General features: G+C 51.7%; 1 protein-coding gene and 1 long non-coding RNA gene across 2 annotated transcripts in view; one reads left to right on the top strand and one right to left on the bottom strand.

The window, feature by feature from the left end:
• Window positions 1–1,187: 1,187 nt before the first annotated feature.
• ITGB5 (integrin subunit beta 5) overlaps window positions 1,188–20,713 on the bottom strand; it is a 122,070-nt gene continuing 102,544 nt past the window's right edge. The window contains exons 11-15 of the mRNA XM_005547933.5: window positions 11,777–11,999; window positions 7,229–7,329; window positions 4,432–4,551; window positions 2,602–2,768; window positions 1,188–1,937 (exon numbers count right to left, since the gene is read on the bottom strand). Coding sequence (XP_005547990.1) covers window positions 1,842–1,937; window positions 2,602–2,768; window positions 4,432–4,551; window positions 7,229–7,329; window positions 11,777–11,999 — 707 coding nt within the window. The 3' untranslated portion in view covers window positions 1,188–1,841. The remainder of the gene's footprint in view (window positions 1,938–2,601; window positions 2,769–4,431; window positions 4,552–7,228; window positions 7,330–11,776; window positions 12,000–20,713) is intronic.
• On the top strand, window positions 2,612–9,956 carry LOC123571780 (uncharacterized). The gene is made up of 4 exons (XR_010584736.2): window positions 2,612–2,788; window positions 3,523–3,754; window positions 7,025–7,351; window positions 8,150–9,956. It is a non-coding gene; the product is annotated as an uncharacterized lncRNA (long non-coding RNA).

The raw sequence follows: 20,713 nt of genomic DNA, 5'->3' as shown, positions 1-20,713 counted from the left end.
GATCGCACCACTGCACTCCAGCCTGAGTGACCCAGTGAGACCCTCTAACAACAACAAAAAAACCCGAATGGCATGCCCTCACAGAAAATGAGATTCTGAGCCAGCTAATGATTTGTCTCTAGGAAACCCAAAATTAAACAGGAGAGAAACCCGAAGCTTCTTCCAAAATTACATTTATTTTTCTCAATTCAGAAAGTCTCAACGCCGCAATTTATCTGTTTAATGTTTTCATTTACATTTGGCTTTATCCCAAAAAGGGTTTAAGGCAGTGTCACCAAGTTACCAGGTCTCTGTTCCATCCTATTTACACAAGATGGAGGAAACTCAGTCTGTTCGTATTTGCCCCAGGTGATAGGCTCTATGTAGTGACAGGCATTTGACTATTTGACTTGACTTAATGTTTGCCAAAATGAAGTAAGGGGAATTTGGTCCACAGCTGAGGATAGATCCACTTGGAATGAAAGCATAATAACCTTGAAGTTACTCCAGTGACAAAAAATGATCAGTGAAAGATTTTCTAAGAACAAGCAGGAATGAGGAGGCTGGCCCTCTGGCCAGCCTGAGATGGGGTCTTAGGAACAGTTTGTCATTCAGCAACCTCCTAACACTGAATGGCAAGCCACTTCCCCTCTCTGAGAATCAGTTTCCTCTTCTGTACATAAGGGGAGAGGGTCAGACAACCATCTCAGATATGGGAACCTAAGGGGACTTCATGGCCCTGCAGGAAAAAAGCTCAAATATATTTTTTGCACTGGGCCTGCATGGGACATAAGTGTTTCGGGAGTGAGGGGAGGCCTTGGAAGGGAACTGCTATTGCTAATGATGTTTAAGAGGTGACTTTGTGTGGGAACCACCACTCAACCCTCGCTTATCTGCACAATCTATTTCCAGCCTCAGCTCCTTAGAACAAGGGAGGGAGACCAGGGGGTGGTTTTTATGGTGTCTAGCCTGGAACTCTGTCAGTAAAAGCTGGAAGGGGCCAAAGGCATCTGCTCAGTGCTCCCTTGCACAGCCCTGACTGCCCCGAGCACCTCATGCTTACTGACAAGTTGTAGTCTGGAGTATCAGACCAGCTTGTGTCCCACCCCTGAGGAAGTACACGGCCGCTTCAGTCCTCACTGCGGGCACCATTTTAAGTCCGTTCAGAAAGAAACAAATACAGAGAGTATCAGACAAACACAAATTCCTTTGGTTTTAATCTTTACTTTCAATCCCAAACAGTCTTGTTTCTTTTCATTACAAAAGTACTAAACAAACACGGACAGGAGAGGAAACTGACATTTGCAAACGATGGACCTTCGACAGGCATCTCAACAGCCCCATCACCAACACCTGTGTGCAAGGCATAGCCATCAGGCAGAAAAGTCTCCGGACTCAGAACTACACCATAAATGCAGGATCTTTTTATTTCATATAAAAATGATCAATGTGAAAAAAGCCAAACTGTATGCTGGTTTTACACACTCTGACCCTTCCTGACAGTCCTCTTGTCTGGCCAGGCTCGGGGCCCAGCACTCCTGGAAGGGAGAGACAGCCCAGCATCTCAGTATTTCATTGGGACAACAAGCTGGATGTGGCAGGGAAAGCTGAGAGCGCCAAGGTCCCCTTGCTTTATCCCAAGCTCGGAGAGATGCAGCCTGGCATGGCTCTGGCCTAGCAGCCAGGTGACATGGCCAGGCACCTTCCTGCGCAGGCAATGCGGGCGCCTGGCCCAGGCTCACTAGAAGGTCTTCTCTGTGGTGCCTACCTAGGGAGCTGTGATCAAGCCGAGCAGCCGTGCAAGGCGTTTCAGTCTGACCTTTTCATTAGTTCCCCCCTCCAGACGCTCGGAGAAGGAAACATCAGTCCACAGTGCCATTGTAGGATTTATTGAACTTGTTGAAGGTGAAGTCCACAGTGTGCGTGGAGATGGGCTTTCTGTACAATGGGTTTGAAGCCTACAGAACATGGCGGGGAAGAGGATGAGGACACATGTTAGCTCACACACTCAAACCAGCAGACGCCGCCCTAGGATCCCTTCCCAGGTCAGCCACCCACGACAGCAGCAGGCAGAGCACTCAGGAGGAGATGGCCTGCGCTCTAGGACAGCTCTGTGTTCCCCGGGAAAGCTCTCGCCTTCTCTAAGCTTGCACTATCCACCTCTGGAAGGAGGAGTTGGGTCAGAAGGTCTCTGAAGTCCCTTCCAGCTTTAACAGAAACCAAGCCCAGGTTCAGCAGGCGCTGACTCTGCGCTCAGTCCTTTGGGCGTTTGCAGTCCGCCTGGGCTGACCAGACTGCAGGTGTGAGTGTTGTAATGGACCATAAGAATCTGAGCTTTCCTGTGGGTCTGTGGTCTCTCTAAGACTGATCAGACTCTTCCTGAGGCACACCCAGCGCCTCTGCCCCCATGACCCTCCTGATCTGGGTTTGGAACAGGGATCTGTGCAGGTCACTCTGCACTGGGGTTGTGCAATTCTCTCCGTTCAGAACTGGGCACAGTCTTTCTGGTGTTCTTTGTTTTTAATGCCAAAGACATTAGTGAGCCTCTATTGCTAACGTACCACTGAACTCAACCACGCCTCTGAGCTTGAAGTCTCTGCTTCCCATTTCCCACATGCTTACCATTTCATAGCGGGCCCTGGATCGCTCGCTCTGGAACTTTGCAAACTCCCTCCGGTCGTGGATGGTGACGAGCAGCTTCCAGATAGCCAGGAGTGCGAGCCCAACCAGGAGGATGCTGCCGACCACAGCCAGGAGGATGGTCATGGCGTTGGGGGTGTTTCCACACTCTGGGGGGACCAGAAACATGGTAAGCAAAGCCACTAGCATCACTATGCCCCTCCCACCCCCCAGCTGCAGGCATTTCTGAGATAAAAGTTGCACCCCTCCCAAAGGCCTTCTCCTTGGCTCTCTTAGATCCTCAGGAATGTTTCCCCAATATACAAAAAATGAAAGATTCAAAAGGGCCAGTGGCTGTTCCAAAGTCACACAGCAAGTGTGGCAAAGTCTAGATGAGAGCCCTGGGGCATAGCTGCCTTTCCCCTCATGGGCAGCACCCATGCCCTGCCTGGCCCGGTCTCCATTGTGGGATGCTGGACCCGCTCAGCTTTCATGTACATGGTTTCAGGAGCAGACTGGCAGGCAGGAGGTACCATGAAGCCACTTCTACAAGGTCTGGGCTGGGGGCCAACATTTGTAAGCCTTTAGTGTGGAATTCCTTGGAGTAAATGTGCTTATTTTCAAAGAACCGCAGAGACAGCACTGGAAACAAAGCCTCATTCTTACAGGCGTGTGTCCTAGGCTGGTACCACACTTCTCTCTGCCTCTGGCCTCAGGAAGGCACATTATGTGGTTGGGCCCAATTTGGAAAAATAGTTTGCAGTGCTGTCAACTGAAGAGAGCCAATCTTTTTCTGCTCCACCCCTGCCTCCTCACCCCCAAGAAGAATGTAAGGGGTGATATCAGAAATTCCAATTACTCCAAGGCAAAGGCTATTGGTCCCTGAGTCCAAGCAGAGGCAGAATTTTGGTATTTGGATTACAGCTTGACCTCTTCAGTGGTTCTGGAAGCTGAGCATGGGAGCAGCAGGAATGTTGAACCCAGCGCTCCGTTGTCCTTGGAATCCACGCTGGGAAGAGCAGCGGCCCTGCCCGGGCTGTGTGTGAAGCTGGATGCTCCCTGACTTGAGTGATACCCTGCCCAGCCCAGGTGGTCCAGATGCCCTGCACCCTCCCTGCAGAACACAGCGGCTCCTTGCTGCCTTTGGCTGTGTAGGGTAGGTATGTTCTGTGGTTCCTTTCACCTCTGAGCTCCTCCAACAGAAGACTCTCCCAGGGACAGGGCCCTATCCTTCTACAACTCCCATTGCCCTGACTCACGCACCCCTAGAGCTTTGCCCCAAGAATGGGCCCCCAGCTGCACACTCATCTTTCTTCTAAACTCTAGGAGTGGAGCAGCAGTGACCTTAGATCTGATCTTCATGAGAAATTGTACTGGTTAGGTGCAGTGGCTCAAACCTATAATCTTAGCACTTTGTGAGGCCAAGGCAGGTGGATCGCTTGAGCCCAGGAGTTCAAGGCCAGCCTGGGCAACGTGGTGAAAACCTGTCTCTACCAAAAAAACACAAAAATTAGCCCGGTGTGGTGGTGCATGCCTGTAGTGCCAACTGCTCGGGAGGCTGAGGTGGGAGGATCACCTGAACCCGAGGAGGTCAAGGCTGCAGTAAGCCATGATGGCACCACCACACTCTAGCCTGGGTGACACAGTGATGGCCTGTCTAAAAAAAAAAAAAAAGAAATAAAAGAAAAATAAGAAATTGTATCCCTCCTCTCCCTGGAGTTTGGAAAGGCCAATGAGGAGAGAAAGGGCAGTGGTGCCAGAGAAGGGAATGGCATCAGAAATCAGAACTGAGGGCTGGCTGAGTGGGCCGATCCCCTCGCAGCCCTCACCTACCTGGCTCCCTGAGGACGGTCAGGTTGGACTTCCCACTGGGGAGCTCCGTGTAGGTGAACATCATGACGCAGTCCTTGGCGGTTTTGTAGAAGCAAAGCACAGCCTCCTGGTCATCTTTCACTGAAAGAAAACCAAGTGGGAATGGCCTGAGTCTCTCTGAGCAGCCCACAGCCGCTGATGGTCGGGGCAGGGAGCCGAGCACCTTGAAGAAGGAAAGGGCATGGGGGGAGTGGCAGAAAGTCTTAAGAGGAGGCTGGGCCTTTGAAGATGAGTTCAGGTTTCTCACACCAAGAACGCAGTCCCAGGGCTGAATTTAGATGGCTTTGGGGACACGTGGAACACATTAGAGGATCTCCAAGCCTCTGAAGTGTTAGTCAGGGGTGATTTATTGAAATAAGAGAAGGTTTTAATGGTATCGGGGTGGGGACGGGTGAATGGATTGGCCACGGAAATTAAAGGGATAAAGAAAGAAAGAAAAGAAAGAAAGAGCCATCCCAGCCCCCTTTGAGGCTTGAGTGAGGCTTCATATTTGAGAAACAGCCCAGGCCACTTGGGGCTGAGAGCTGGCCGCAGTGGCCAAGAGGCAGCAACTCCTTCCTGGGATGTAAAATCAAAAAGAACCACAGGACAATGAGGACATTGAGTGAGAGGCTGGTGCCCACCTTGGTGCCCATGCCTGGAGATAAAGTGAGACAGCGTGGAGCTCAGGCTGTCCCCAGCCCAGCCCTGCACGCTGCCCGGCCTCTCTCCTCCATATTAAGAAGCCCCTTCCTCAAGCTGCCTCAGCAACTCCCTCCCCGCTTGCTACCGTTCCCCAAGGTGGAGGCATCCCTGTCCAGGCATTATCTACATTCCAAGGCTTCCCCAGGAGAGGGTTAGCAGGCTGTTTTTTAGGAGGGAAAGGAACTAGGGGAAGTGCAAAGAGAGGCGAGGGGTGAGGAAATGCGGCGGCGATGGCAATGGGTCCTGGGGAGGAACAGAAGGTGAACATCAGGGCGGGAAACGCTTCCCAGCTCTTGCCTTTTTAACCTTTTTAACCTTGCTGCTAGACGGAGCTGTAACCTGGAAGCAGATGAATTTGTGTAGTTATCAGACATGAAAGCCTGGACTTTCTGTCTCAGCTCCCTTCCAGACTGGGTGAATGTGAGTGAGCATGTGAGTGTGTGCGTATGAAAAAAGCCTGGAAGAAGGAAGAAGAAGGGTAAATGATAGATTGGAACATAAGCTTTCTCTGCCGCTCTATCTCAGAGGACTGGGTTGGGAAGCAGCTGTGCATGAATGGCTGTCACTGCTATGAACCAAGCGAACCAGTCCTTGGGCCACAGGAAGGCATTGTTTCCTTCTCTAACCATGTGTACCTGGTTAGGGGCAACCAGCCCAGGTCTGCAGGCAGAACCTGAGGTCAGCCAGGCCGAGCCGCAAGACAGAAGCGGGGGCAGGAAGACAGGCATGTGAGGAACCAGACTGTGGTCTACTCCCCACAGTCTCCTAAGGAGATAGACAGCATCTGGCACACAGTAGGCGCTCAGTGAATATGTGCTGGATGCATACATAGCTCAAATACTAAGAAGTAGCTGGGCATGGTGGCACCTGTAATGGCAACACTTTAGGAGGCTGAGGCAGGTGGATTGCTTGACCCCAGGAGTTTGAGACCAGACTGGCCAACATGGTGAAACCCTGTTTCTACAAAAAATACAAAAATTTGCCAGGCGTGGTAGCATGGTGGCACATGCCTGTAGGTCCCAGCTACTTGGGAGGCTGAGGCAAGAGGTTTCCCTGAGCCCAGGAGGTCGAGACTTTAGTGAGGTATGATGGTGCCACTGCACTCCAGCCTGAGTGACAGAGACCGTGTCTGGAAGACAAAAAATCCCTCAAAAGCCATGACTGAAGTGAGTCAAAATAGGGAAGTGGGAACAAGGAAGTCTACAAAAGATGTAAGTTAGGACCAAGACAGACAGGCAGCTGGGGGCCAGGAGTTTGCAGAAGTCAGAGGTGAAGATGGGGGGAAGCCTGCCAGTGAGGGAAGCCTGAGATGCAGATTCCCTTTCAAGGTGCATAATTCCACCCCCCCAACCATTTAAACCATTTTACAGTGTACAATCAGTCGTTTTACTGAACCCACAATGTTGTGTAACCATTCCTACTAATTCTGAATATTTCCATCACCCTAGAAAGAAATCCACACCTGTTAGCAGTCAGTGCCAATTTTCCCTTCTCCCTAGCATCAGGCCACCACTAATCTACTTTCTGTCTCCATGGCTTTTCCTATGTTAGACATTTCATATGAACAGAACCATATAATACATGGCTTCTTTCACTCCGCACTGTGGTCAGGCCTCCCTGTGCCGTAGCGTGTGTCAGTACTTCATACCTCTTAGTGGCTCAATAGTGTCTACTGTATATAGACCACACTTAGTTTTCTTTTCTGTTCATCCATTGATGGACATTAGTTCGTTTCCACCTTTGGCTATCGTGAATAATGCTGCTGTGAACATCTTTGTACACATTTTTATATGGACATATGGACCTAATTCTCTAGGCTGTATAACTGGGAGTGGAATTGGTACATTGTATTCTGTGTTTGACTTTTTAGGAAACTGCCAAGCTGCTTTCCAAAGTCTGTACCATTCTACATTCCCATCAGCCGTGGATGACGGTTCCAGCACCGGGTCCTCATGGGGAGCCCACAGTTATGCCCAGGAAGCCTGGGCTGTGCCTCCTGACTCAAGGCTAAAACCACCCTCCTCCCCAGGGAGGAGAGAAACCGTGGCTGCCCAGGCGGCGGCGGCACACTCACCGATGGTGTCCACCCATGTGATCACCTCGTCCCTGCACAGGCTGTGGCAGGTCTGGTTGTCAGGTTTCCCGGAGTGGAGCAGCAGGCACTCGACGCAATCTCTTTGGAAAAGAGGAAATAAAGGTGGGTGTCAGACAATGTAGAACAGTCCCACACCTGTCCCTGAGCTCCCAACAGTGCAGGACCTGGGAAGGCTTTCATTTCTTTCTAGCCGCAGATGTTCAGCCTCAGGGAATGTGTCTGCTCTGCCTTTCTTGTTGCTATGCGAGGAAGCCCAAGGGTTCTTGGAGGAACCTGTGTGAGTTTAGTGGCATGTCTTTACATGTCAAGTTGCAGACCTTTCAAATTCTGACACCAGGAGCCAAATCCATTTGCACTCTGGTCCATCTAATGCCTGGTGAGGCGTCTGGTCATCACCCAGGGCAGGGATCTCAACCCTCCCACACATTCAACTCTCCAGGGAGCTTTCAAGAGACACTCCCAGTACCTGAGCCCAACCACACCCCCAGGGCCAGGCTTCCTGGGCAATTCTGATGCGTGTCGAGGGCTGAGATCCACTGTCCTGGAGAATCTCGGGCTCCAGCCCCCTTCTCCCTCTCAGACAGAGTCCACCTGCCAGGTCCCCCAGGCCTGCTGTCCTCTTAACCCACGAATCAGTCTACACCAGGCTCTGGCACAGGCTCTAGGGTGATGGCTCCCTCCCAGGGAACCCTTGTTCTTTAACAGGGGCCTCCTCTAGAAAATGGATGAGCAGCCCAAAAGTGACAGCTTGAGCCTCTCTCCTCCCACCTCAGGCTAACAGTGGGTGCTGGCTCAATCAGATAGTGGGTGAAAATGCTTGACTACAAAGTTCAATTAAATGGTCAGTATTATACTTTATATCATCAAAACCAAGTTCCAGACATTCTTTCTCTGTCTTAGGAGACATTTGGGAGAACGGGATTCCTGAGGTCACAGGGCGGGGAGCTACGCTCTGGCTGCAGGACTGTAAAGCTGATGTTCAAGGGGAGAGGTCCCAGGCTCCGCTGGTGGCTGGGGGATGGTGAGCACAAAGCTCCAGGGAGGAGAGGGCTGGGGCGTGTCGTTCTCAAGGACTTTGTGATGCCGTGCTGCCTGGTGGCCTTTGAGGAGAGTGAGACCCCAGGAGAGGCGCCTAGGAAACCGGGTCAGGACTCAAGAGCCAGGTGTGCTGGGGAGGCCACCAGAGTGCAGGGGGTGACCTCCTCAGAACCTCAACTACACGAGGGACAGCTGCTGTGCCGCCACAGGCCTGTGGGGACCAAAGGGGCTGTGTGTGCAGAAAGCTCTCTGCCAAAAATACAGAGGGATGTGCAACTGCAATGTGGTTCCTTTATCATCATCTGTTTCCTAACACCTTGGGATTAAGAGACCAGCTACTAAAACATTGCCAGTACAGAAACTGCGAAGTGGAGGAGCAGAACTGGCTGGGAGCTCTGAGACCATTTCACTAAGTCCTCTTTATTTTACGGAGGAGGACTTGAGGTTCTGCAGCCAGATGCCCCACCTCTCAGACTAGGCCTCCTAAGAGGTTCGGATATGCTTAGGAGCTCAACCATCCCGAACTGGCCACAAAATCCCGCTCTCCTGGGACTGACTTTATGGAAACATTCTGAAGTTAGAAACAAGATGGTAACTCTCCCAACAGTCACAGCCCTGGAAGGCGGGCAGCTGAGACCTGGCTGGGGGCCAGGAAGGGGTGGCTCCAGCTTCAGTCATTCATGCTGACCCAGCTGCCCCCGACCCACCCCTCCCCCCATCAGCCTCCCAGATTAGCACAGGGCTAAGAAGAGGGCTGCTTTCGCTCCGGGCCAGGATTCTCTGTCCCTGCCGTCTGATTCTCTGTTGTTAAACCACAGCTCCAGGCCGCTTCCAGGAAACACTCCCTAAGTATCCATGTGGACATATCAGTCTAACTCATATGCCCCATGTACTGGTTGAAACTTGTAATATATTGTAGTCATGTACTAAAATAAGTCTGCCCTTTAAAAAAATTAAGTTTAGAGAGACTTTGCACTGAGAGCCTGTTAATTGAAATCAGCTGGGGTTGAGTGTGAACTCACCCGAAGTGAAGAGTGTGGTTGGTTAGATCCAGAAAATGAAGACTGGCTGCTCTGAAACCCCCAGGAAAAAAAGGACGTAGGACATTCAAAACCTGGTGCCTCTTAACAAGCAGCAAGTAGAAAAACCAGACTGATATAAGTCACCATCAAAAGGACTTCATTAAAAAAGAAGTTTCAACTAGGCTGTGAAAGAGACAGAGAGGGTCAGTGTGGCCCAGGGACAAATAAGAAGGAATAGTGGGCTGGGTGCAATGGCTCACGCCTCCTGTAATCCCAACACTTTGGGAGGCTGAAGTGGGAGGATCGCTTGAGTTTAGAAGTTTGAGACCAGCCTGGTCAATATAGCAAGACCCTGTCTCTATAAAAAATAAAAATTAGCCAGCTGTGGTGGTGCAAGTCTATAGTCCTAGCTACCTGGGAGGCTGAGGCAGGAGGATCGCTTGAGCCCAGGAGTTCAAGGCTGCAGTGAGCTGTGATGATGCCACTGCATTCCAATCTGGGTGACAGAGCGAGACCCTGTCTCAAAAAAAAAAAAAAAAAAAAAAAAAAGAAGAAGAAGAAAGAATCATGATATTCCCTTGTGGCGTCTCTTTGCTCTCCTTGCTCCCTTCATATTGTGTAATGAATAATAAATTGTTAAGTCTATGTCTTCTAGGAAATCAGTGCTTTAAACATTTAAAGCTAGAGCTGTTTTCCCCTGGGCTTTTGACTTAAGGCCAATCCTCCATTGCCTGTTGTGCTGTAGGAAGGCAAGATTCGTTTGATGGGCTCCATGTGTATTGTCCTAGCTTGACCCCCACTCCCCATTAACCTAGTGTGCCCCAAGGACTAGGAGCATAGACTCAAAAAGGTTCTGCTGCTGGGAGCTGGAGGTGGGGGCACCTCCCTCGGGTACAAAACGTGGATAATGGCTGACTCCATGCTGGGATGGCCACAGCTATCTGGGCTCCAGATCCAGGATCCTAACCTTCCCCAGGCTGTTTCTACTTGGATCTGTTTTTTCTCTGCTCTTAGCAGATCTAAAGAAGATCTGTTTTTCTTCTTCCTTACTCTCCCCCATCCCCTCCAATTAAACACATTAAAACCCAGTCCTGTCTATCTTGTCTCTCCATCTGCAGCCAGCTTTCATTTACCCACGCCTGGGTTATTTATGGCAAATGTCCAGCCAGGGGTTCTGCCACCCAGAACGTTTCTGAGCACAGACTGACCAGCAGCCACTGCAGGCGCAGGGAGCATGAACTCATTTCATTATCAGCCTGAGCCAGACATTTGGAAGGGAAATCTGCCAGGAGAAAATCACAGATGCGTTCCTCAGCCAAAGAGAAGCGACGTTTGTATTATGATTTGTTTCTTATCCTCTGTGTCCCTGCCTCCTTAGCATGGATAATGATGACACAGCTGTTTCTCCAGCAAACTCCAAGAGCAAATGCCACTCCTGCTTTCCAGGGGCATCATTCTGTAATTCCCTCTCATTTACACTCTGGTGGAGCGTGCGGGGCTGAGCAGAAGGAGGTCAGCACGGCTACGGGAGGCCGTGGCCGAGTCAGCGAAGGCTGGGGCCCAGTTCTAGACAATCTCTGCGTTCAGCAGCAGCGCAGAGCCCGCGTTCTATTATCTGTATAAATGGAGCAGAAAATTCAAAAGCCATTGCAGTGGTTTCTGGCATGCCTTATTTAGGTCGGGTGCCTTTATCTCCAATTTACCCTTTTTGAGACAGAGTCTCACTCTGTTGCCCAGGCTGGGGTGCAGTGGCACGATCTTGCAATGTCCCTCTCCCAGGTTCAAGCCATTTTCCTGCCTCAGCCTCCAGACCAGCTGAGATTACAGGCATGCGCCACCACGCCCAGCTAATTTTTGTATTTTTAGTAGAGACAGGGTTTCACCATGTTGGCCAGGCTGGTCTCAAACTCCTGACCTTAAGTGATCCACCCGTCTCAGCCTCCCAAAGTGCTGGGATTACAGGTGTGAGCCACCGCGCCCAGCCTCTTTCCAATTTACCTTCTGGTGATGTTTGTCAGCATTTCCCATAGGGGTTCTGTGAAACACTGCTTGGGAGATATCAGTGTGGAGGATTAAATTCATTTGAAAAAAGATGCACGCTGTATTCTCCTGTGAAAGCACACAATAGTACACTCAAGGCTCTGAGAAGGTGCTATTTTTGGTACCAACACCAGTTTAATTTCACTTAAATCTGTGATCTTGTAATTTCTAAATGTGTTTAGGAACAGAGTAGCAGTTTTGTATTTCTTGTTGTGTTTTTGTTTTCTTACAAAACCCTTATGGAACCAGTGTTTGAAAGCCACAGTTTCAGTTACTGTTGGTAAGGGTGCGGCTCCCCAGTGAGGCTGGCCGGGTGGGAGATGTGGGAGGTGGGGAGTGGAGGCTGGCCGGCCCTGAGGGCTGCCCGGCTGGACCACAGGCCTGGCCTGGGTGAGAAGTAAGGTGGGGCTGTCGGTGGAACCAGTACCTCTTGGTGCTGCACGCATCCGGGCAGGTGGGGCACTTCTCACACATCTCCCCAAAGGCCCCCGGCTCCGTGCATTGGCACTGCCCACAGAGACAGTGCCCGCGCTCACTGCAGATCTGGCCATCTTTGCCCCGGCATGTGCTGATGTCTGTCGAGCAGTTACAGTTGTCCCCGATGTAACCTGCATGGCACTTGCATTCCCCGCAGTGACACTCACCATGGCCTAAAAGAATACATGTGGCATATCAGCACCTGCTCACCTTTACACACAAGTGCAGAACCATCTGGTGCCCCACATGCCACGACTGGGATTCAGCAGAGAATGGAACACCAGCTCTGCCCTCAGAGCCTATTTGGGGAGATAGAGGGCCTAGAGCCAGCATGAAGGGACAGCAGGGGACCCTGGCAGCTGGTGTGGCCAGGCTGGGTCTAGACTAGTGCTCCAGGTTGGTCCAGAACTTGGCCAAGTTGGGCCACAGGGCCAGGACCCAGGGAAGCTTCCTCCTGCCTCAGTTGTATGAATACTGGCCCCCAAATATGTTCCCACTCCAATCCCCAGAGTATCAATGTTACCTTCTACAGCAAAAGAGCTTTCACAGATGAGATTAAGTTAAGGATTTTGAGATGAGGGATTCTCCTGGATTATCTCTGTGGGCCCCAAATGTAATCACCAAGGTTCTTCTGAGAAGGAGTGAGGGAGACTGGACTACGCAGGAAGGTGGCAGTGGGACAACAGAAGCAGGATGCTGGCTGCTGGTCTGAAGATGGGGAGGATGCCAAGAGCCAAGGAATGCAAGGAATGTGGCTGTGGAGGCTGGAAAGGCCAGGAAGCCGATGCTCCCTGGGAGCCTTGGAGGGAGTGCAGCCCTGCTGATACCTCCGCGTCAGCCCAGTGAAAATGATTTCAGGCTTCTGACCTCCAGAACTGTAAGAAAATAAGGCCGTGTTGCTTTATGTCACTAAATCTGCAGTCATCTGTTACAGCCACAGCAGAAAACACAGTTGTTCTCCCTGAGTCCCGGTTAGAAGCTGAATTCCTGCCCAGGGACCCGAAGCCCAGAAATGGATGATTTAGGAGCAGATGCTGAGAACAGGAGCAGCAGCAGCTAACACTCACCAGGGCTTCCTATATGAGCACCTTACACGTAGAAACGTGATGAATCCGCACAGCGACTTATGGGGCAGGCATTATTGTCCTTGTTATATGAGGGGTGAAACCAAGACCCAGAAAGATGAAGCAATGGTTGATGGTCACGCAGCTGGTGGCAGCAGAGCCAGGACTCAAACCCAGAGAGTCTGGCTCCAGAGTCCATGATCTAAATACCAGGGTCTACTGCCTCCTATGAGCACACCCAGCCAGGGCGAGAACCTGTGGAGGGATGCCCTGGCCCTTCCTTGCAGGGGGTCCTCTCCATAGCCTGCAAGGGTGGAGAGGCGGGCGCTGCCCCACTCAGCAGGTGTGAGGGCAGGAGTATCACTCAGCTCAGAGGAATGTGTGTGTATGTGTGAGAAAGCAAGTGTGTGTATGAGTGTGTTTGAGTACAAGTGTGTGTAAGTATTTAAGTGTGTGTGTGAGAGTGTGTTTGGGTGCAAGTGTGCATGATTGTGTGTGAGTGTGCTAAAGTGTGAGTGTATGAGTGTGTGTTGGAGTGCAAGTGTGTGTAAGGGAGGATGTGTGTGTGTCTGAGTGTGAGAGTCTGTGTGTGTTAGAGTGTGAGGGTATGTTTGTTTTGGAGTGTGAGCATGCTGGACTGTGAAAAGACTAGACAGCACCATCTTCCAAGGGACCAAGGGCCTGACAGTGGATTCTCCATTTTCTACACAATCAGAGGCAGAATGCAGTGCTATAATTGGTACTTTTTAAAAAATCGACTTTGTATTATTTTTTTCCCTAATGCCATTATGTGAAGGCTGATATTAATACAACCAAGAGTTTCATTTGCTGAGCACCACCCACAAACTAGTGGGTGACTGGAGAGGCGGAGTGGGGAGTCCTTTCATTTTACTTCCACATCTGAGTCAGTTACCTGGCTTGTTAACTGGATCCCAGCACCTTCCCTGGGACCACCAATGTGTGTGGCCCACAACATAATACAGGTCAGGACTCAACTCCAGAAAGCCTCTTCACCCGCCACTTAACTTCCTGCCCCTGCTTCCCCGGGCTCCGTCCACTCTCTGGTGCCCAGAACCTGTAGGCGGCAGGGAGACCATCTGGACAGCCAAGCCTCCCAACCCTCCTGTGCTCAGACAGCCTCTCTGCTTACTCAGGGGGCTCAGAGCCACAGCAAATGTGTGCTGAGCGGGTGCCCTCCCATGTCACAGGCAGCACTGAGGCAGATGGCAAGCCCTCCAGGAGAGGCAAGGAAAGCCAGACTCAGGCCCGGAGTCTGCTGTGGAATGCAGTCTTAACTGTGTAGATGCGGGCATGTGAGGGGTAAGCCACTGGGAAGGGCAGTGCCCTGCCGCTCAAGGATTCCATAGTGGAGGCTGGGGGAATGGGCAGCACGAGCTCATCCCCGGGAGGCAGAGGGCGGCCCTGCCCCTCCTCTCCACCAGTCTGGGACCAGCGCCACTTTTGAGCCTTGGCAGCAGGAACTCCCATGGGGAGCCTTCACAGGTGAAATGGATCCAATCCACACCGCTCCCTCACTCTCTGGCCTCAGGGACCACATTGGTCAAGAGCCTGGTTTCAATTACAATGGCTCACTGTCAGGGGATTATTCCCTGCACCCCAACATTCTGTTAGGAAAAGTTCCAAATCTGCAGCAAAGTTGAAAGGATTGTGCAGTGCACACATACATATCCTCCCCACGCAGATCCTACTTTCGCATATGACCTGCTGCTTGACTGCACACCTATCCAGTTGTCTGCCCTTCCATCAATCCGTATTTTTAAAGATGCATTACAAAGTGAGTTGCAGAGTGTACTCTAAGGGCAGACCTAATACGGCTCGGGCACTCTCCGATGGCTTGTACATCACGCCATCCCCAAAACACTAACATACAAAGAGTAAAAGGCATGCTCAGTGCTAAGCAACAAAGACGGCACGGAGACCAGGTGGGGATTGTTTGCTTTCCTCCTCTAATTGTTGTTGGCAGCACTATAAAATCATCCAAATACAATGTGGTACAATGTGTCAAAGCCTCAAAGGTTTGGAGGTAGCCTATTCTTTTGCTGAAGGGCCTGGGCTTGGGGTGAGGCATTTGTGTTGAGGAAACTGGCCTTCCATGTGAAAAGGCCTGCTTATCGCAGAGAGGCAGCGAGTCAGGCAGGGTGCCTGCTGCTCTTCACTTCCCCCCGGGATGGCTGGCGGGCGGGGAAGCCTAGCTGCTTTGGGTATGTCTGATACCTTGCAGGCCCAAGAGTTCCACAGCCCAGCCCAAGGTCAAGGCGGCTGAGTGTGCCCCTGACCTAGGGTCTGAGAAGAGTTAGGAGTCAAGGGTAGGAGAGGGTGGGAGCTGGTGGCTCACCAGAGGTCACCACCATTCCTTGGAGAGGAACAGGACTCATGGCCAGAGCTGCTGGCCATTCCTAAAAGCTTCCTACCACCCTTGAGCCCAGCCAGGAGCTGCCAGGAAAGCAGCGGTGTGTGGAGCCCAGCCTGCTTCTGGGGATGAGTCAGTGGGAGCCGTGGAGGGGCTGTGGGACATCAGAAAACCTTCATCTACATGACTTTTTGGCCTCCAATATTTGATGACTCCAAAGCAAAGCCCTAGCTGGCCAAACCAGAAAATAAGCCCCAGGCTTCACGCTTGATGAAATCTCTGAAGCCACCAGAAGGCTTGTCCTCTGTGACTCTGATAATAGTCCCAGTTGAGTTTACCTTGGGTAGTTCCTTGCCTTTCAGAGTTCATCGTAGCCTAAAGCAGCGATGGCAGACGTTGCTCATCTCCTTCTCCACACTTGTGGCAGACATCGCTGTATCCTCACAGGACATAGGCCCCTTCTTCTCCAAGGGGCCTGGGCTTGCCCTCAGCATCCTCAATGCAGTCCTCCAAGTAGGTTCTACCAAGTGGTGGGAGCTGGCACACAAGTCACAACTACCTGCCACCTTGGTTGAAACCAAGACGTCCAAGACTCCACGACCCAACAGACAGTCAAAAGCTACATACGCCTGGTTACATTGTATCCCAATTCACATGTCTCAGCTCCTGCCATTGAGCCTGAACCTGCCTTTTCCTCAGCCTGCATGCTCAGAGATTGCCAGCATCTTTTGGTCAGCCCCGGACCCTCCTAATGTCCTAGGAGGAACACATGTCATTAAAAGGACCAGGGTCATTTGGCCTGTCCCAAGGATCAATAACCTATCAATCACCATCATGGGGATTGGGAACAACATCCCAACTGGCTGACAGTGCTCAGAGGACCTAAGTCAGGACTCTTCATCAAAACAAAGCTAACGTCTAATGCTACCTCGGCAAAGGGAATTGAATTTAATGATGCCCACAGAAAAAATATTTTCATTACACACAGATAGGGATATTGAAGGACATGCAAAATCCCTGTGCAAGCCGTGAATTGCTACACATGCGGGTTATTATTAGTACCTTTGTTACAATGATTGATAGCCAAATGGACAGGAAGTTGTAAATGTGTCTATTTATACAGATTTTCAGCTTTATAGAATTCAACAGCTTTCCATCAGCAAAACAGTGCTTGTGTGGGCTATGGGCCAAGACACAGCCTCTTGCCTCCTCTTATAAAATTAAATGCTGGCTATTCAGAGGAAGGGGCAGGCTGGGAGGTAGGAGGGGAGCCAGTGGCCCTGTAAACCCAGGGAGACATGAGAGGAAGCCCCAGCATCAACGCTCTGTGGACATCAAGGAAGGCAAATCCTAAAGCAGCTACCAGGCTGCACCACAAACCAGCGAGGACAGAATCCAGCCTGCAGGGCGTGAGGAGGTGGTGACAGTGAGCGTAGGGAACTCCCACAGGTAATTCCCACAGGTAGGGGGAGATGGAGGACAAGGAGGATGGGGGATTTTGCAGATGGGATAGATTTGAACATTCTTCAGATTAAAGAGAACGATTCAGAAGAAAGTCCGGGCGGGGCGGGGAAATGAAGGAATCAAGGGAATGGCAAACTGAAGAGCTCACAGTAGAGACAGACTGGGAGAAAGGAGAGGCTGGGCTGAGGGCAAGGGTGTGGCCATGGGGAGATGCTGAAGCCTTAAGTTCCAACAGCAGAGGAGTTCAGGGAAACAGGGTGACCAGCTGCGTGACAAGCTGAGGGCAAGGGCTGGAGCTCAGTTCAGATCCCTGTGTCACTTTGGGCAGGTCCCTAAGCTTCTCTGATGATCCATTTCCTCCTGTGTCGATGGGGATAATGCCTCCCTTGCAGGAATGCTGTCAGAAATATCAGCGCTATTCCAAGTGATCTCTGACACGTGGGGCATCAGGACATGGGAGCTGGCATTGCTGTGGGTGCCACTGGAGCTGACACTCTAGGAACTCAGAGACCCACGTGTAGTACAGCTTGTCCACAGGGAAAGGCAAGGCACCCAGAACAGCAGGACTTGGGGCAGAGGGCGAGAGTGTGAGGCAGGATCAAGGTCTTTGCGGAATGTAGGGGGTGACCAGGAGGTACATGACAGGAAAAGTGGAGGGATGGCACAATCTCAAAAGAGGAGAAGGAGCAAAGGGGATGGAAGGCAATGAGCCAAAGGTACTACTAGGGGGCGAGAAACATGTGACCTGGGTGTGAGAGGCCCCCCACCACCAGCCTCCCCAACCTCCCACTACCCTGTGGTCTCAGGGACCAACAGAACCAGGAGAAGGAGCGGGTGGGGAGTTGTGCATAAGGCTGAGGCTGAAGAGGAGCCTGTTCACCATGAAACATGGGCAGTGGAGAACAGGGCTGGGCTATGAAGAACCACCTGGAAAAGGGGGCAGTGGAGTGCAGCAGTTAACGCAGGGATTCTGGAATCAGGCTGCCCGGGCTGGTCTCCTGAATCTGCTATTCACCAGCAATGGCTGCCATTTCACCCCTTTGTATATTGGTTTCCTCACTTTTAAATGGGGCCAGTAAAAATGCCTTGCGGGTAGGGTTGTTGTATGAGTTAGCTCGCTTAACCTCTATAAACCACTTAGAAGAGTGTTGGCTCATTAAACATCACTGCCTTATCATGGCGGGGTGTTGGGGAAGCTTGGCACAGGTCTTTTTGGAGGTTGTGCAGGGGTTCCCTTTTTGTCAGCTTGAATCACAGACTTCCACAGCTAAAGGGCCCCATGAGGTTACCTAGACCATGCCCAGTTGGAGGCAAGAACAGCCAGGACTGAGAACACCCAGGGCCTGAGGGAGCTGCTTGGCCAGTCTGAGCCTTGACAGGGAGGCTCACACCACAGAGGCCCCCTTCGGCCCTGCGTGGGGAGCTCCCTGAGGCATGCCAGAGCAGGGCGCAGTGGCCCTCAGCAGGGCCTCTGAGGCAGGGCAGGGGACCCTCAGGGAGGCCTCTGAGGCAGGGCACGGGGACCCTCAGGGAGGCCTCTGAGGCAGGGCACGGGGACCCTCAGCGGGGCCTCTGAGGCAGGGCAGGGGACCCTCAGGGAGGCCTCTGAGGCAGGGCACGGGGACCCTCAACTCTGGCCCAGGAACAAAGCCACTGCTCCATTTACCCCCAAATGCCACTCTGGGTCTGCAGAGGCCCAAGGCAGCCGTGGGTGACTGCAGAGGACTAGCAGGAACGCAGTGGGGCTGCAGGAAGGAAAGAGCCAGCTTGGGATAAGGCAGAAATGAGGAGGGGTTCTCTTCTTCCCATCCTCACCTAGCTCAGTGTTATAACCAGGCAGACGTCAGGCCCTCAGGGTACAAACCATCTCTCCATAGCTGGCTCAAAAATAGTTTCCACTAGCTCTGGAATGCACTGTGGCTTCCCTGGCTTCCCTCAGCGCAGCTCCATCCCCTCCGGGAGTCCATTCTGGCTCACAGAAGGCTGAAGAGGGAGGACTGGGCTCAGCGCCTGAAACAGGAGGGCTGTCCCCCTTCTCTCTTCTCACAGCCCGGTCCCCCTCCCCCATTCCCCCAGTCGGTGTGTCCTGCACACACACTCACTTCCTCCTGCTTCCTCTCATCGTCTCCTCTCAGTTTCTGCCTTAGTTCCCCCCCCCCACATGTTTCCCCACTCTCCTCACATCCCCCAGGAACCCTTCCCTCTCTCCAACAGTGTTGCCTCCTTCTCCCTCTTCCCCTCTCCTCTGAACAGGCGGCCATGTAAACAGGAAGTGGTTCAAAGACAGAGGGAGTGTGGCTGGAAGCCTTTACCCCTGGGAGGTAATTTCCCCATCACCCAAAGTCAGATTTCATGTGTGTTCTAGACAGCTCTGTGTGAGACTCTGGGCCCAGCTTCTGGAACTCTCCATCAACTTTCACAGGCAAAGCAGGAAGCCAAGTCAGCAGCTGTGTGCTTCAGGTCGCTGGTGTCTGTGTGACTGGGGCCGTGTGACACTGTCGAGCCAGGGCAGCTGGGATGAGATTACAAAGCTCGGAATGCGCAGCGGCTGGGGAGAGATGGGCGCTGGGGAGAGCTCAGTGACGGACCTGCTTGGCACTCACGTGCTAGGCCAACCACCGTCCTCTCTGGAGCACCAGAGCCAGAGCCGGGATGGGCTGTCTGTAGCCAAACACATACATAAGCTTGCGAGGACTGCGGCCTCTGTCTGGGGCTTTGAAGATTTCCTGGGGGGAAATCCCTCCTAAGAAGCACTATTCCTGGCTCTGCTGACAAGCAGGTTGGGATTACGTAACACACCCTTTGTCCTCCCATGCCCTCATGTGTCCCCACCTGGCCTGTGCTGCCTCGTGTTCTCGGGGTGTCTCCAAGCCTGGTCCCCACGGCAATGTGCCCATCCCACTATTTTCCCTCTCCCCTCCATGTGCTGGTGTTGATTCTACAAAAAGTAAAGAACAGAGATTTCTGAAATGCACAGGACGTGTTCCCAGCTCCCTCACAAGGGATCTCAGCTTGGGTCCAGGCACCTCAGTAGCAACTGAATAAACCTCCAAGGGCAAGAGAGAAGTTGCTCTTGAAAAGTTTTGTTCTCACCATGGGTTTCCTGCACTTGTAAACAGCATTACCATGCCCGGGGGCAGTTACGGATTGGAGAACTTGCCAACTAAGGGCTGTTTCTTTCGCAAAGAAAGCACACCTGTCCCTTGCTTAGCACCATCCCTAGAACTCAGCTTTGGGGGAACGTCTCCCCTGCTCTCCTTGGTCCTGCCCCTGTCCCTCCATGTGCAACTCCTCAAACCTGCTGGGGAAGTCCTCTCTGAGCAGTGGTGCCGTGCAACCTCACCTACCTACCTGCTGGCTGTGGGCAGCGGTACAGGTTCCTCACTGATAAGAGAGAAATAGTACCTTGTCTTTCTTATAGGATCAGGCATATTCTTAGTCAATGTGCAATAGAGAAATGTATGTTTTACTTCAATGTTTACTGCCTTCCAGGAAGTTGTAATTCCACTGAGATAACAAGCCATTAAAATCTCTTAATAATAGTAAAACTTTATGGAATTCTTACAATAGGCTAGGCATGGTTCTAAGCATTTTGCATGGATTATCTCATTCATTAGCCCTCCCAATAATAACCCTATGTTGTGGTACAATTATTACTCTAATTTTTACAGATGTGGAAATGAGGCATAGAGAAGCCAAGTAACTGATCCAAAACCACATAGCAGGCAGGTAGCAGGGCTGGAATTTGACCCACATCTGTTTGACCAGAAGCCCATACTCCTAACCACTATGGGAAGAGAGCATTTCGAGGAGGGCATGGTCAACAGAGTCCACTACAGCTGAGAAGTCAAGTACGATGAGGGCTGAGAGCCCATGAGATTTATCAAGACAAGGTCACTGGGGACCTGGGAAGACCTATTTTAGTGGAGTCACGGGACTGAATCCAAATTAGACTGAGGGAGGGGGCAGTGAAGGAAGGCAGCAAGTG

Source organism: Macaca fascicularis, chromosome 2, assembly GCF_037993035.2.
Source record: "Macaca fascicularis isolate 582-1 chromosome 2, T2T-MFA8v1.1".
Lineage (NCBI taxonomy): Eukaryota > Metazoa > Chordata > Mammalia > Primates > Cercopithecidae > Macaca > Macaca fascicularis.
Note: the sequence above shows the minus strand (reverse complement) of the source record. Positions and strands in the feature narration are given on the sequence as shown.